The sequence below is a fragment of the Pelodiscus sinensis genome, chromosome 4 (assembly GCF_049634645.1).
Source record: "Pelodiscus sinensis isolate JC-2024 chromosome 4, ASM4963464v1, whole genome shotgun sequence".
In the NCBI taxonomy this organism is placed as follows: domain Eukaryota; kingdom Metazoa; phylum Chordata; order Testudines; family Trionychidae; genus Pelodiscus; species Pelodiscus sinensis.
The window spans coordinates 70263176-70278954 of NC_134714.1; the positions used below are offsets into that span (position 1 = coordinate 70263176).

Consider the following 15779-nt stretch of genomic DNA (forward strand, 5'->3'; position numbering starts at 1 on the left):
TGTTACCAGCTGCTTTTTCCTCACCCATTTGAGCTTCCTTTGTTTCCCTTCTTGCTTGTGGAATGTTACTGTTTAAACACAAATTAAGCATAGCACACATTACTTTGTTTGAGACGAACCTCTTTGCCAACCTCAGTTTGGAACTTGTGTTGATAACACCATACACTGGACTCTTATAATTTCATACCATGTGCTACACATTTTTTTATCAGGATAAGAATGATCAGCAAATTATGAGTTTTCAAATGATACCTCCCAGGCCATTTGTTCATAGAATCATAGGGTTGGAAGAGACATCAGAAGGTCATCAAGTCCAACCCCTTGCCCAAAGCAGGACCAATCCCAACGAAATCATCCCAGCCAGTGATTTGACAAGCCAGGATTTAAAAACCTCTAGGGATGGAGATTCCACCATCTCCCTAAGTAATCCATTCCAGTGCTTCACCACCCTCCTGGTGAAATAGTTTTTCCTAATATCCAACCTAGACCTCTCCCACTGTAACTTGAGACCATTGCTCCTTGTTCTCTCATCTGTCACCACTGAACAGCTTGTCTCCATCCTCTTTGGAACCCCCCTTCAGGTAGTTGAAGGCCACTGTCAAGTCCCTGCTTATTCTTCTCTTCTATAGACTAAATAAGTCCAAATCCTTCAGCCTCTCTTTGTAGGTGACGTGCTCCAGCTCCCTATTCATTTTGGTTGCCCTCCACTGGACCCTCTCCAATGCATCCACATCCTTTCTGTAATGGGGGTCCCAGAACTGGATGCAATACTCCAGATGTGGCCTCACCAGTGCCAAATAAAGAGGCATAATCACTTCTCTATGGGTACGTCTAGACTACATGCCTCTGGCGAGAGAGACATGTAGATTAGGCTACCGGACATAGTAAAATGAAGCGGCGATTTAAATAATTTTAGCTTTGATGCATCCCAGGAGGCATACCTGGGTGGTCGACAAATACCTTTGATGTCGGCAGGGGAGCTTCCAGACTGTACGACAAACAGCTGATCAGCTGTTTGTTGGCTCAGCGCGGCAGCCATGTAAATTTAAATGAAGCGGCGATTATTTAAATCGCCATTTCATTTTACTATTTCCGATAGCCTAATCTACATGCCTCTGGCGACAGAGGCATGTAGTCTAGACGTACCCTTAATCTGCTGGCAATGCTCTCCTACTGCTCCCTAATATGTCATTCTTGGTTACAAGGGCACACTGTTGCCGCATATTCAGCTTCTTTGTTGTATAAAGAGGATTACAAACATGTGTGTTGTAGACACAGCAATACATTCAGTCACAATTGTTTTATTAGAAAGTCAGCTCAGCAACTTTGAGTCCGGCACCACTGCTCAGGTGGCTGTGTCAGAACTGCTTGTAGTTCCCCCTAGTGTATCTATTTAGATAAGTCACAGTCCTGAAAGGGACATAAGTTTAAACCTTCCCTTTTCCAATCAAAGAATGTATGCAGCTTAAGTCAAGCTATATCGACCTATACACGCTTAAGCTTGGCCTGTTACAATTCATCTCTGAGGTTTTCTGTGCAGTTTGGTGATCTACATGACAATGAGTACTGTCTTTGCTTCTGGTGGTCCAGCTCTCTTCTGATCTGTCACATAGTCTCCTGAACCTCCTCCTCTTCTGTAACATATTGTTGAGGTATCCTGTTTCAGCAATAACTGATTGTCCAGAAATCAATACTTGAAATTTCCTGCAACCATGCATCAAAGCTAAAGTCTTCTTCTCAATTTGTGTATATTGGCAGTTTTACTGAGTGCCATGGAAGCATATACCAGTGGTCTCCAGTGTTCATCATACTGCTGTAGTAAAGTTGCCAATGTGCCTCCCTTGAGACATCTGTGGACACCTTAGTCCATCTTTTGCCACCATAAAATAGAAGGACAGGAGTCTTCTTAATTAACTGTTCCAAGTTTTCAAATTCCATGTCTAGATTGGCATCCCATGTTCACTGACTAGTTTCCTGCAAGAATGGTCTAAAGTTGCTGATTTTAGCAGTCCACTTAGGTGTATATCTTCTCACAAAGTTGACCATCCCTAAGATTCTTTGCACTCCTTTGTCTATTGGAGATTATGTTTTTATTTGCCTGGACTCTGTTAGATCCATTTGATTCCATACTGTGAGACTTTCTCCAGGTCCATCATAGCTCAAATCCAACATTTACATTTAATCCTACTGCCCTACTAATTTCCAATGCTCTTTGTAAATCTTAGAATGTTATCCAAGTATCCCTTAGCACCTTCTTTCAAATATTTGTTACACTGGCCCCTGAAGTGTGTCTGGTGCAACTCATAACCCAATTGGCAATCTGCAAAAGCAGTATCTTATATATAGTGTACTAAAAGTAAATAAATGTGCTACTCTCAAACTTTCTTCTCTAGGGCACATGGGGAAATGTGCTTAAGCTCTTCGGGGTTTCAGTACACTTTAAAGGTTCTCTTTCTTTTCTACAATTACTAAGCAATGAATCCATTCAGTAAATTGTTCTACTTTTTTATTATCTCTAGTGCAAATAATCAATCTAGTTCCTCAGTTTTTTTCTCAAGGTTAAAGGAACATTCCTAGTGAAATGTATGATGAGACAAATAGACTCTGTCATTTTGATATTCTTTGAGCATTTTTTCTACATTCTTAAAGGCATCCTGAAACTGCTCTTCAATACTTGCTCCTCTAATGAGTATAGTCTCTTTACTAGCCCTAGAGTTTGACATGTTTTCAAGCTCAGTACAGGTGATTTTTTCTTGGCACAATTATACATTTTCAGTATTATTTTTCAACTTTACCACTTGTTAATGTGCCCAGAGTAGAAATGAGCACTCCACTGTAAACCTTTAACTTTAGCTGTCTATTGTCAATGTACTGCACTTTTTTCTTTAAAACCTTTAAATATATATTCTGTAACCACATTTGCTTGTGTACTGATGTCTAGTCTGTAAGTCACTAAAATTCCATTTACTTACTGCACTGACTATTCAAATCTGCTAAAGAAAACTTTGGCTTTCAAATATCAATTACCATTTGATCTGATTATGGACTCAGTGAGCTTTCCATAATTACATGTTTGACAACAGTTTGAGATCCAATATAAATTCTGGAAATGACTCTCCTTCTCTCTGAGTTCTCATGTGAAATTTGTATTTTTCAAAAGTTTAATTTGTCTTGGACAGGCAGTAGTCAACCAATTTCTGAAGCACCGTCTGAGAGCATTTTTGTTCAGCCTCACTTAACTGCATAACATTATAAATAACTAGTGCTTCTGGCCCCACAATATTTGTTTAAAATATATAGCTTCTGATTATCTTCTTTCAACAAAGCAACTTACTTGCATATACATTTACGGTGAATTTTTTTCCAGTTACCTGCTGCACTGGCCGATAACTTCAATTGTAGTGGAACTCTCAGCTCCTAAATTGTCTTTACCCCTCCCCCCCAATCTAATATCCAATCACTCTTATCTATGCACTCCTGCTACCATGCAGCGTTTGTGGTTTTTATGTAGGCAGACAGACTCAGACTCAGTCAGGACTCTATGAAGGTCAGAATATATTGTTTATTATAGATTCCGCTCAGCAACACAGAGTCTGGTGTTATTCCCTAGGTGGCTGTGTCAGAACTGCAAGTAGCAGTTGATGTATCTATTCAGCTAAGGTGGCACAGCCCTTAAAAGGGAATACCCTCTCACCTTTTTTAAGAAGTGAGGGCTGTCGGTAAAATTTTGTTAGAATGAGGCCTGTAGTGACTGTATTTTTATATAAACCACCTAAACCCAGAAAATTATATTATTGAATTGCCTTCTAAAAAACACAGGGCACTATGGGCTTAAAGATCACTCTTACGAGTGACAGCATTGTAGTAGTGCAGTAGCTTCTTTGTAGTTAAGGCTGCATCAGGTCATCTACTTAAAGATCAACCTTTCTAAGTCCTCTACAATTGACTTGCACCATTGGATTGTTTAGAAATTTGGTGTGCTTCAGGAGAGTCAGGGTAACGTCAGAGACCCAAACTTGGAGTCACTAGAGTCAAGGCTTCCAGAGGGCTAAGCTTGGTAAAGAAATAGCAATTAAAAAAAAGTTGCCAGGGAATTTGGAGGGGGGGAAGGAGAAGGAGATAAGGGTCAAAATGGTCTAAATCTGTCTTGTTTACCCAAGGTAGCACATGGCACTCATTAAATCTTTAAAGGATTTAAATTAAGAATGGTATTTAAGAAAGTGGCCATTTTTACACTGTGTGCGCATCAATACAGAAAAGTAGCTAGAGGTTTTCCACTCTATATACATTAGAACTTGCCTTTTGGTAGTGCTCTAAAATCTGTAAGGTTAACCCTTGAATTAACATAGTTAAGGATAAATTAATCACAACTGCAGCTTAAGACAATCACCCTGCACCCCAATCACTATGTCACACACGTGGCTGTCTTTACTCCAGGCATGGGAGAGGATTCTGTTTATAGGAAAGAGAGGTAACTGCAACAGAAATGTTGGTGGATCAGAAAGTGAAAGCTTTAGGGAAAGGCATTCCCTGCTTGCAGTGGAGAGGGGCCAGGCTGGAGAGACAGCAGAGCATGTGTGTCAGGGGTTTAGCTCAGCATGCCACTTGCAGGACAATACATATACAGCTGCCTAAATGACTAACTGCAAACATAATTAACTTTGCCTGTTTAAAAACATAAACCTAGAAAATTCAACAAAGAGGAAGTTAAGGTTGCTTGGTGGGCTGATGTCCCCTTGCAAAATTCTGAGGTGAGCAAAACCCAAACTTCTTCAGGAAATGCAGAATTCAAGTGGCCCCTTTTACTCTGCCCAACCCCATCATTGCTGAAATGTACAAGCTCTTCATCTCCTTCGGCAGCCCATTCACGCTCCCCCACAGGATTCCATCTAATGCTATGAAAGAAAAAAAGGGGTTGAGAAGGAAGGTTGCCCCCATCACCTGCTCTCTCTCCTCCATATGCACACAAGCACCTCTCACACTAGTCCTTGGCACAATAAGATTCAGGAAGGGCCACAGTCTGGTGTACGCTCACGTTCATTGCCAACTCTCCAGACAGAAGACCAACACAAGCAGTTTAAGAACCACTTCACATTCTTTTTCATCTCCCTTATATTTACTTCCATCCTAGGCTTCCATCTCAACCTACACTTCCACTCAGCCTTAGAATCCTCTCAGTCCACCTTTGCTCCCCGCATAACTGCCGCAATTGTGCACTGAAATGAAGCATGCTGTAGCCTGAACATGCATCTCTTCCCTTTCCTCCCACACAAGAGTGAGGGAAACCATAGATCACCATAGATCACCTTACATCATAGTCACAGCTCTGTCACACACCTCAAAGTAAGCCACACATCTACCTTTCCGTGCAGCTACACTTACCACCTCCTTATCCATGCTACTTGGACTACAGGCAGATACTATATGCTTTGACTATATGCTTTGACTGCTCTCATTCCCCAGCTCACTATATACAATGAGCCTTTTGCAATAGTCCTCCTGAGCCCTGTTTATTGTATGAAAGACTCATGAGGAGAGGCTGAGGGAATTGGGCTTATTTAGGCTGCAGAAGAGAAGAATGAGGGGGGTTTGATAGCAGCCTTCAACTATCTGAAGGGGGTTTACAAAGAGGATGGAGCCAGGTTATTCTCAGTAGTGACAGATGGCCGAACAAGGAGCAATGGTCTCAAGTTGAAGTGGGAGATCTAGGTTGGATATTAGGACAAACTATTTCACCAGGAGGATCCTGAAGCACTGGAATGGGTTGCCTAGAGAGGTGTATAATGCCAGGCTTGACAAAGACTTGGCTGGAATCATTTAGTTGGGGTTAGGGATGTAAGCAAGTAGCCGAGTACTCGAGTACCCAATAAGACTATGCTTACTTGGTAGTCAAGCCGAGTACTTGACTAATCACCGCTTCACTTGTTGTCTTTGTATGAGAGGCGGGGGGGGGGGGGGGGGAGGGGGGAGGGGGGGGGAGACGAGGACAGGAGCTGGTGCTAGGGAAAGCCATCTTAAAAGCCAGTTACCCCTAGCACCATCTTCATGGTGCCGCCCCCCCCCCCCCTACTGCCAGGTGGCTCTTACTACATTTAAAATGCAGAACCACAACAGTCCCAGACCAACACAAAACAGCACTGGTCAGTTCCAGCTCATGCCTGGTCTGTGAACTATTCCCCTCTGTGGCACTGCAGTTTAAATGTAGTAGGAACCAAGCTGCCTGTGTGCCTGGCTCTTACTGTATTTAAACTGTAGAGCTGCAGCAGGGGTAGTTTCTGCACCGGCAGGAACCAGGACCCAGCACCTTCCTTTATTGACTAATTGTGATTAGTCAATTACCTACCTCTTAACATCCCTAGTTGGGGTTGGTTCCACTTTCAGCAGGGGGTAAGACTAGATGATCTCCTCAAGTCTCTTCCCAATCTAATCTTCTATGATTCTATGACATATACAATGCTGCATTGAAGTAATGCATACTGGAACTTGAAGATACAATGCAATCCACAAGTCCTCATATCACAAACACTCCTTTACCACACATGCCCAGCTACTGCCTTCACCATTTTATGTCAGTACACCTAATATACTTCAGGTGCAATGAGTATCTAAATTCACCTTCGCTACTGCTAGCTTCAGGGGAACACAAGGGAGGCAGCATAGATAAATTATGTAATAGAAGTAGCTAGAATCCTGTGGGTGAGTGTGAATATGCTGTAGAAAGAGGTGAAGAGCTTGCACATTTCAGCAGCTGTGGGGTTGGCAGAGTAAAAAAAGTATGTAGTCAACTAAATAGGACACATTGGGCCACTGCTGACCAAGGGAAATGCTGTGCTGGTTTTCAGAAGTTTTGAGTTTTCTCAGCTCAACATTCTGCAAGGGGACAAAGTATCACTAAGCAACCTGTACTCAGCACTAACCTAAGGTTTTTCTGCTATGTGTATACTTGTGCTGCAATACATATTCATTGCTATCTCCACATCCGACCTCTTCAAATCTCAAAGCTTTTCTGAACTAAAGCTAGCTACAGCCTAGCGGTGTGGACTGCTTAAACCCCCTAAAAATGAAAATGCCCTTTGAAATAATTCATTCAAAAGAGGAGCATAAGAAAACATCAGAGTTTATAGAACAGGCCTGATAAGAAGGTTGCAAAACAATGTGCATAACCTGCATGTCCATGCTGTCTAGTACCTATTAGATGGAATAGAATTTCTAACTTCTACATTTTCTGAGTTTGGTGGTGGTTGTTTTTTTAAGAAGTGTTCTTGTAAGGTATTTTCCAAATATTTTGGTGAGTCTTCTGCTCATCCATCTCTCATTTACACAGGGGTTTGGAGTATGTTTGGGAGAGGAGGGGCGAGAGGTGTTTTTTGCGCCTGGGAATTGGTTACAGGGCCTAGATTTTGAGAGGCTAAAAAATCCATCTGATGCATTTTTATTATTTATTTCAAAGTTCAGAAAAATGAAATTGGAATGAAAGCTCTCTCAGAACAGCTCTGGGAGACACAGCTGGATTCCATTCTAATTCTTGGAGCATCAGCTGAACTTTCAGCTAAAATCTAACTCTGAAAGTCGTACTTACAGATAATGATGGCAGAAATAACACAGCTGCAGTTTCAGATCCCAGGTGGATTTTAGAGAGTTAACAGTTTGAAAAAACAAATTGACCATATTTACTTTGGATTCATTGAAAGATTGTTCCTCACAGTGTCCACTTTGCAGTTACTTGTCTGTCTAGAACTAGAGAGACTGAGTGGCATTGCCTTTGGTGTGAAGAAAAATACATTTGCTGTGACATAATATTGGCACTTGAACATTTCAGGTTCTGCAGATTTACATTACACATTCTTTAATCAAAGCTGGTAACCTTGGTTGTGAGTAAAAGTTTCCCAATGTGATCCTATTCAGGGCTGTCTGAACTGCAGAAACAGAACCAGTAGCTTTATGATGGGCATGGGCCACATCGTTGATTTCATTCTGATAACTAGAGGGACATAGTGTCAAGCAAATGGCTGACTTTTTCAAAAGTGGCACCTGATTTAGATGCCTCCTTTTCTGGGTGCCCAAATGAGGCACTTTAAAGGGACCAGCTTTTCTAAAAGTGCCAACCACCCAGCACCCTGAAAATCAGAACCCTTTTACGGGCACCCACGAATAGACACATATAAAAATTATTATTCAGTTTTGACCATTGTAATTCCTTCCTACTGCTTCAGTAACTTTCCGTTTGGACTCCCACTGATGTCCAGGGACCCCCAGCCTCAATACAGGTCTCACCTTCATACCTTACCTGAGAAATGAGGGCCTGCTTAAAAAAAAAATACTCCTGAGCTTGGATCTCCACATGAGTTTAATTAACTCAATCTGGGAGTGTGGAATGAAAACTGAGGCCAGGAGACTCCCATGGTTTGGGATTCACAGATAGCATTGACTGAGCCCTTCTAGAAACTGAGATGGGTGCAGACAGGAATGCAGGGACAGATTCATGACATTCTACTCTGCACTTAGGAAAATTCAGGTCCCATCTTCACAGCTCAGGCCTGTCTCTGTACTGGAGCCAGAAGCAAAGACCTTACTCAGGACATAGTCTGAATCCACCTGCCCTGAATGTTCTAACTAGAGGCTGGTCAGGAAGTTATTACCAGTCACTATTAAAACAGTGAGAGACTGTGCAGCCATTTCATAAGATAGGAGAAAGCATTTGTGACCAACACTTTAAAGAGCAATAGCTCTTTTCACTGATAAAGGTTAAAAATCCTCATGACCTGTAGGTGGCAGTAGTTGCTCTACTATTCAAGTCACTAAAGAAACATGCTTATATAGTGACTTGCCCAAAGTATTTTACAAACTATGCAGACAGTACAACTGAAATGTTGCCACTTCTGGGTAAAAAGCTGCAGGGACACACATCCTTCTTCCTCTTTGAAGCCTCAGGCCCTTTAAGTGGTCCAGGGCTAGCAAACATTTACCACTTTTGACCAAGTTTCACTTTGTGCTCTTGGGAGTGTTTCATAGTACTTATATAGGCAACATTTGGGGGTGCGCCCCACGTGGATCAAAATAACCTACGGGTTGGTGTGGAGGGACCACTGTGAACAGAAACCGTCCCAACCCTTGCTTGGGGAACTGTCAGGGTGTGATGCAGAGGAGGGGGGATCAAGCCTGGAAATTAAAGCTCCACGGGAAGTCACCACAAGACTAAAGCAACATTTATCTGTTTTATTACAAAACCAGCCAAGCACTAACAAACAATGCTGTCAACAGAATTGTTGGGCGGGGGGAGGAGGAGAAGGGACAATACCAAATTTACTTCACCGGTTCTCTGTGAACAAGAAAGTATCTCCCCTCCACCCCAAAGAGAACCAGTACTGGATGTCGACTTACTCTGTAAGGCCCTGGGCCTCTGCTCCTTTGTCCTGGTGTTTTCCCCTCTTATTCACAGCAGCAATGAACATATTCAGAAGCATTCACAAAGGTCAGAGAACATGCAAAGTTCTGCTTTCATGTACACATGTCTAACCAATTGACTTTATGGAGCTGTACTGGTGAAAATGAGAACAGCATGTAGCCTACTACTGCTGGATATGGATGTACTCGGCTTCACTTCCTGTCAGACAGGGCTGGCTCTTAGCTCTCCAGTGGGAATCGTAGTGCTGCTGCTGCTGCAGGACTTGCTGTTAACATTTGTCGTTTCAGTTCTGGGAGAACTTTGAGAAATCTATAGTCACTGACCAGCTCTGATATGGACAGTTAATTGACTGATTTATGCCTGAGGCATAGTTACCTCTAAGGTATGCACCTGCGCAGGTGCACACCAAGAATTTGCCTCCTGCCCACCTCCTCAGCAGAGCCATGAAGTGGCTGCTCAGCTGCTCCAGGGCGGGGCCATGTGGCAGGCAGCTACCCCACACCAGGAGCAGCTGGGTAGACACAAGCAGCCCAGTCCTAGCTTCAGCCCTTCCCCAGGGCTAGAGCTGTGGCCAGGATGGCAGCTGCCAAAGCTGAAGCTTGGGCTGCGGTACTAAAAGAAGCTCCTTGGCCCCGGGCCAGGAGCAGCTATGCTGCAGCCCCAGCTCCAGTTTTGGCCCATGGGGCAGCCACTCACCACGCAGCCGCGCCCCAGGTGCCAGGACTGTAGCCAGGGCCACGGTGCTATTTTTAGTACCAAGGTCCTGGCCCCAGCCCCAGCTGCTCTCAGGGTGGGACCACAGGGTGGGTGGCTGCCCTGTGTGCCAGGATTGGAGCCGTGCCATGGTGCAGCTGCTCCTGGGCCAGGGTACTAAAAAAGAACCGTGGTCCCAGCTCCAGCCCCGGCACATGGGGCAACTGCCCACCACACAGGCCAGCCCCAGCACCAGGGGGCCGAAGTGGGTTGAGGGGTGCAGGTGTCAGGAAGGCAGAAGGTGAGGGAAGAGGCAGGGGGAGAACTAAGGGGAAGATGGGGGGTGAGGAGAGGCAGGGACTTGCGCCAATGGGAGAAGAGGGGGCCCGGAAAGGAAAAGAAAGGGGAAGGCACCAAAGGGCAGGGTGGAGGAGAGACAAATGCCAGGGGGCCAACAGACAACAATGAGAGGAAAGGGCGAGGGCGAGGGGGGGGGAAGGTGTCACTGGGGGTGGGAAAAGGGAAGGGGCAGGGTGATGCTGGGAGAGGAAAGGGGACGGGCAGAGGAAAGGGGCAATGGAGCAAGAGGAATGAAGATGAGAGGGAGGAGTGGGTGCCGGGAGAAGAGGGGTTGAAAGGAGGGGTGGGCATGGGGAAGGCAGAGGATGGAGCAAGTTATGTGTGAGGGTGCAGAGGGGCATGAGGAGAACTGGGGCAGAGGATGGTGAGGGAGTGGGCACACGGGAGAAAAAGGGCAAGAGGGGCAGGTGTCGGGAAGGCAGGGGCAGTGAGGGAAGGGGAAGGCACCGGGAGAGTGCAGGGGGTAAAGGAAGGTGCAGGTGTCAGTGGGATTGTGGGGGTGAAGCAGAAGGGCAGACATAGGGAGGGGAGGAATGGGCAGCAGAGGACAGAGAAGAGAGGCAGGGTAGGTGGGTAGAGGAAGGTGTTCGGAGATGGGATGGGGAGAGGAGCTAGAAGAGGGGTGGGCACAGGGGAAAAGGGCAGGTGCAGGAGTTAGAGAGGATGGGGGGGTGGGGCAAGTCCCAGGAGGGCAGAGGGGAGTGAGAAGGGCAGGAGCCAAGACAGCAGTGGAGGGTGAAGGGTGGGGGGGGCAGCAGCAGGCACCAGGGGAACAGATGGGGCAGCAGAGGGGAAAAGGGAGAGGTTTATAGCTTGGGTGCCATGGCGAGACACACTAGTGCACAAGACAAAACTCACTCTGCACAAGGACGGAAAATCTTAGAGGGAACACTGGCTACAGGGCCAGGATAGTCTGTGCGACTGCACAAAAAGCTAGATGACATTAAAGCTGTAATTATGGCCCAGCCACACAAGATCACTCAGCCCCTCTTGTGTGCACAGTAACAGGCAGCACATGCTATGCAAGAGACTGCTCAGGACCCTATGCAAACCCAGCAACTCAGAATGCTGAAAGTCTCTCTCCAGTGGGCATGGAAAGGGAAACGGCATGCTGCTTGATTCCCAACCCACAAGTAGAACAAGGCTGGAAGGCAACCCGCTGGCAGATTTCATCACCAGGTTCGGATGCTGGCCCCATAAGCCAACAATAGCTTGGCTTCCTCGAAGATGTGCACGAACTAGTAACTTGCAGACAAGTGGTGGGCAAATACTACTTAAGCACTCAGACACCAGGGAGGCAGGGAGGACAGCAGGACAAAGGATGCAGAAGGGTTTAATTGGCAAAGACACAGTGTGCTCAGTGGCTGAAAGTTTTCAGTAAAAAAAGATTCAATGAGTCTTAGCAGAGCATCAGCCAGGAAGATTGGATTTAGGAGATTTTACTGCCCTGAGCAAATAGGTAATGACCACCTCTACCAGCCTGCTTCTGCTGCTGAAGATCTGCAGCTCTCGGAGACTTTATGAGAGAGCCCACCCTCGCATCCAACCCTCTGCTCATGCCATAAGTGAGAACGGCAGCCAGAGTCCATCATTCCTAGAACTAATATACAAAGAAAGGAGTTTTTACAAAACAGGTTCATTCTTCATTCCTACAATAGGATTAGAGGAGGAAACTCATTTCTCATTATACACCAAGCCAAATCATTTCAATGCACATATACTCCCCTCTCTAAGAGTCCAGGGTATATAAAAAGGAAAAGCAAAGAGAGCACGTACAATGTGCTGCTGTTCAGAAAGGACAATGGTTCCTCTTATGGTGGGCTTGGGAGCTCCGTGCTTCAGGAAGCCACTTGTGAAGTTTGTTTGGTCTGGATTTAAAAAAGCCCGAAACACTTTGACCAAACCTGCTCTCATCCAGAAAGCCCCACGCTCTGAAATCCAATGAGCAATTTATTTTTGCAGTCGAGCCCTGCTCCCTCTCAACAGTTAGTTAGTGAGCAGTGTGGTGTGAACCTGTGCCGAGACATCAGGACATTTGGGTCGCGACACAAGCTGTTCGGCCAAAGCTGCTTGTCACCACGTGATGCCATTGCAGTTGCCTCTGAGTGCGCTGTGTCACAACACCGAGTTGCAAAGCCACGGCCGCCAGCATGATGCAAGGCCTTTCTGCCACACAGTGCTGCTGTGAAGACATGTTGTGAGGCCTGGCACTACCATGAGTATCCATTTTAGGACCCTTCAATGGTATTGCACGCAGAGCTTTCCCAGTGGGCAGGACAGGTTGCAAACCCAAACGGGGGCCTGCTTGCCATTTCTCATTAGCCCAAGAGCAGATTTCTTATCGTGAGCGTACAAGTGAGAGAGAAGGGAGATCCCATTCTCCACCTCACGTGCAGCAACACAGCAACTACCTTGTGAGCAAAACATCCAAAGTACTTGGATAACAATGTTGCCAGAGACCTGCTGCTTCTCTTGCAGCACAATGCAGACAGCTGGTAGTATTGAGTTGCCAGTCTTGGTTGGACATATTCCTGGCGGCAGGCGGGGGGGGGGGGGGGGGGTCATCACATGACACGATCTTTAATAAACGTTAATCTTTAATTCTTGGAGACTCCTGGAGGGTTGGCAACCCTAGTTTGGGTAGAGAAGAGGTGCATGAAAGCTGAACAGAAAGGCTGTGGTCCAAATCTGAGTGGCAGGAGAGCACGTTTGACATCGGAGAAGCTGCTGTAAATAATGTGGCCCTCTTCCCCAGCATGCACATGGTCAAACAGCTAGACATGCACAAAGCAGGAATGTGTTTCCCATCATGCTCCATACACCCTACTGCCTAATGCACAGACCTAGCTGATTCCGCCACAGATTTGACAAGTCCGTCTGAGATGAACAAGACAATAACTTTGGCCACGGCACCACAAACTGAAGTGACCCCTGAAAGCAGCAGCCTGTTCAAGCTTCAATATTTCCACTGTTTCAATAGTGTGCACAATTACAACTTCCACTAGACACACAAGAATCAGAGCATCATGTGAGGTGGTTACAATGACCTAATAGATCACACTGCCACATGGGAAGATAGTTCTGGATTCACACGCAGCAAGCACTGGAACCCGTGGTCCAATGAGCAGCTATCGTTCAGCGCATAATGAACAATGCTTTCCTAAAGAGCATGGGCTAAAACAACAGCGATGAAACTACCAACTCCCCGCCTTTTGCTATATCTTGCTATGAGGACATATGAGTGCTCATCTCTTCACTGTCACACTAAGCAGACTATAAAGGGGCTTAGAGGCATTGCTGAGCTACTTCATGCTTTGTCTTTTGTATTCTGATCTGAACAGGCGGTATTTCCATGGTCACGTTGTGACACGAAGACGTGTGACTTCTGTGCCTTCCTCTTACTCCACTGTTCTACCAGGGCCTACACCAAGCTTCCCTACTGATGACATCCTCCTTGTTCTCCTAGTGCCACTAGATTCCCAAAATATGGCATCTGCCGTGCATGTCATCTTTGTCTGGTTTGGCAACCAGTTTGTTGTTCTCCACTACCCAATCTGCTGCTGCTCCTGGAGCCATCTTTGTGCATCAGGTTTGAGCTTTGCACCCATTCCTGCTCATTTCTTGGCAGTTCTCCAGTGTGTTGATGGAAAGGAGCATTGCTCTCTAAGGCCCAATCTTGTACATTGCAGTGGTTCCTCAACTCCACTGGCAGTTGGGTGTATTCTCCACTGGGTGTATTAACTCCAAGGAGGCATCTGGCCGACTGCATGAATGAAACTCCCGTGCACATCTGTGAACACAACCTATGCCAATACACTTGCTTTTATGCAAGCAGAGATGCTAGAAAAAGAGAGCGCAATTTGTGGCCAGAGGTTGGATAGTTTGCAGACATCACTACATTACTGGATACCAGAAGTCAAGGTGTCCCTTTTAACTCTAACAGCCTATGAAATTGAGGGGAGGGACCAAGCAGTGACTCCTACCCCTGTACAAGACAACTGTACAATTTACATATATATTTATATACAGTATATAAACATCTCTTTCTTCTTGAGTCCCCATGAACTCAGAAACGTAAGTTGTCAGTAGCTGTCCAATTTTTTTTTTTAAGTCATGCTCTCTTTTTCCCACTCTCCAAAGTATTAGATAATGGCATTAACAACAAACCAAAAACCCAAACCAATCATTTTAAAAAGTGCAAACATTCTGGGTGCCACTTCTGCTATGCTGGATGTTGCCAATGCCACATGCATGGTTGCAGGCAGCAAGGTGTCCGTCTGTCCATCCTTGGGTGGCCCTCCTGTCTTCTATTCAGATCTGCTCCTAGACCAGGCGTCCTACTGAAGCGGGTGGGTCAGGCAGAATATTGGTGGGGGAGGTGAGAGAAAAAAAACAAAATTAAAACCAAAATTACAGACTGAGAGTGTAAGTGTGCCATACACAGCTGCAGTACACAGCTTCTGTGTGACAGAAAAGGCTTCTGGAGGACAAAGATTTCATAGAAATCTGCACAGCAGAGAAGGGCTAGGACTTAAGGAGAAATAGCCTTGTGGAACAGGCAGCTTTGAATGAGTCAGATACACAGCCTAAGGCATGGCTGTATTTTTAAAACACAAAGCCTCTCTGCTCATTCCCTGCTGGGGAATGGGAGAATAGTCTGGGAACAACCACCACGCCCTCTCTTTCATCTAAGGCTCATTCTTGTTTCCACTAAAGAGCAGAACTCCTATGGATTCCAGTGAAAGTAGGATGGAGCTCTCACTGCTCTACCAATATAAATCAACTTCAAGGGTGATCATCTGGGTTCCTTCCCCATCAGAGAGCAGGTCTGTGAGGAATTAAAAAAGCATCTCTCTCTGGCCCTCCAGCAACAGGACCCAAAAACCTCTCTGCTAACCCCTCCTAGCAGCATTCCTGGACAACATGCTCTCAAAGCCCACTGTGCTACTGAAGGCCTGACTCCAAAGCTAAGACTGGGGTTTTAGCAAATCCTGCAAACTGAGAGCATGGATTCAGTGGAAGGGGAGAGATGTCAATACTTAAAAAGCTAAAGAGCTCTGGTAAGATCTGGGGGAGCCATGGCACTGAGGTTAATTAGTTGGTTGTATTGAGGGTCAGATCTACTGCTGTTATGAAATCCTGAAGCTACAAACTGCTGCCATGTGGCTCTAATAGCAACTGTCTGAGATCAGAAATTCCACTGAGCAGCATAGGGCTAGGCAGAGAGCTATTGCAAGCAAAGCTGCAACTTGCACTAACACACTCATCTTTACTTAACTGGAAATGAGTGAGAGACAACGTAGCCTTTTACTTTAATGGA

General features: G+C 45.6%; 1 protein-coding gene across 6 annotated transcripts in view; it reads right to left on the reverse strand.

Annotated features, from left to right (window-relative positions):
- Positions 1-9201: 9201 nt before the first annotated feature.
- The window catches only part of SMOC1 (SPARC related modular calcium binding 1), a 180652-nt gene continuing 174074 nt past the window's right edge, over positions 9202-15779 (reverse strand). For 5 of the 6 annotated variants that reach the window (XM_075927322.1, XM_075927320.1, XM_075927324.1 and 2 more), the window contains one exon: positions 9202-14799. In XM_075927322.1, the coding sequence (XP_075783437.1) occupies positions 14783-14799 (17 nt within the window). In that variant the 3' untranslated portion in view covers positions 9202-14782. The remainder of the gene's footprint in view (positions 14800-15779) is intronic. The other variant, XM_075927321.1, reaches the window with a different exon arrangement.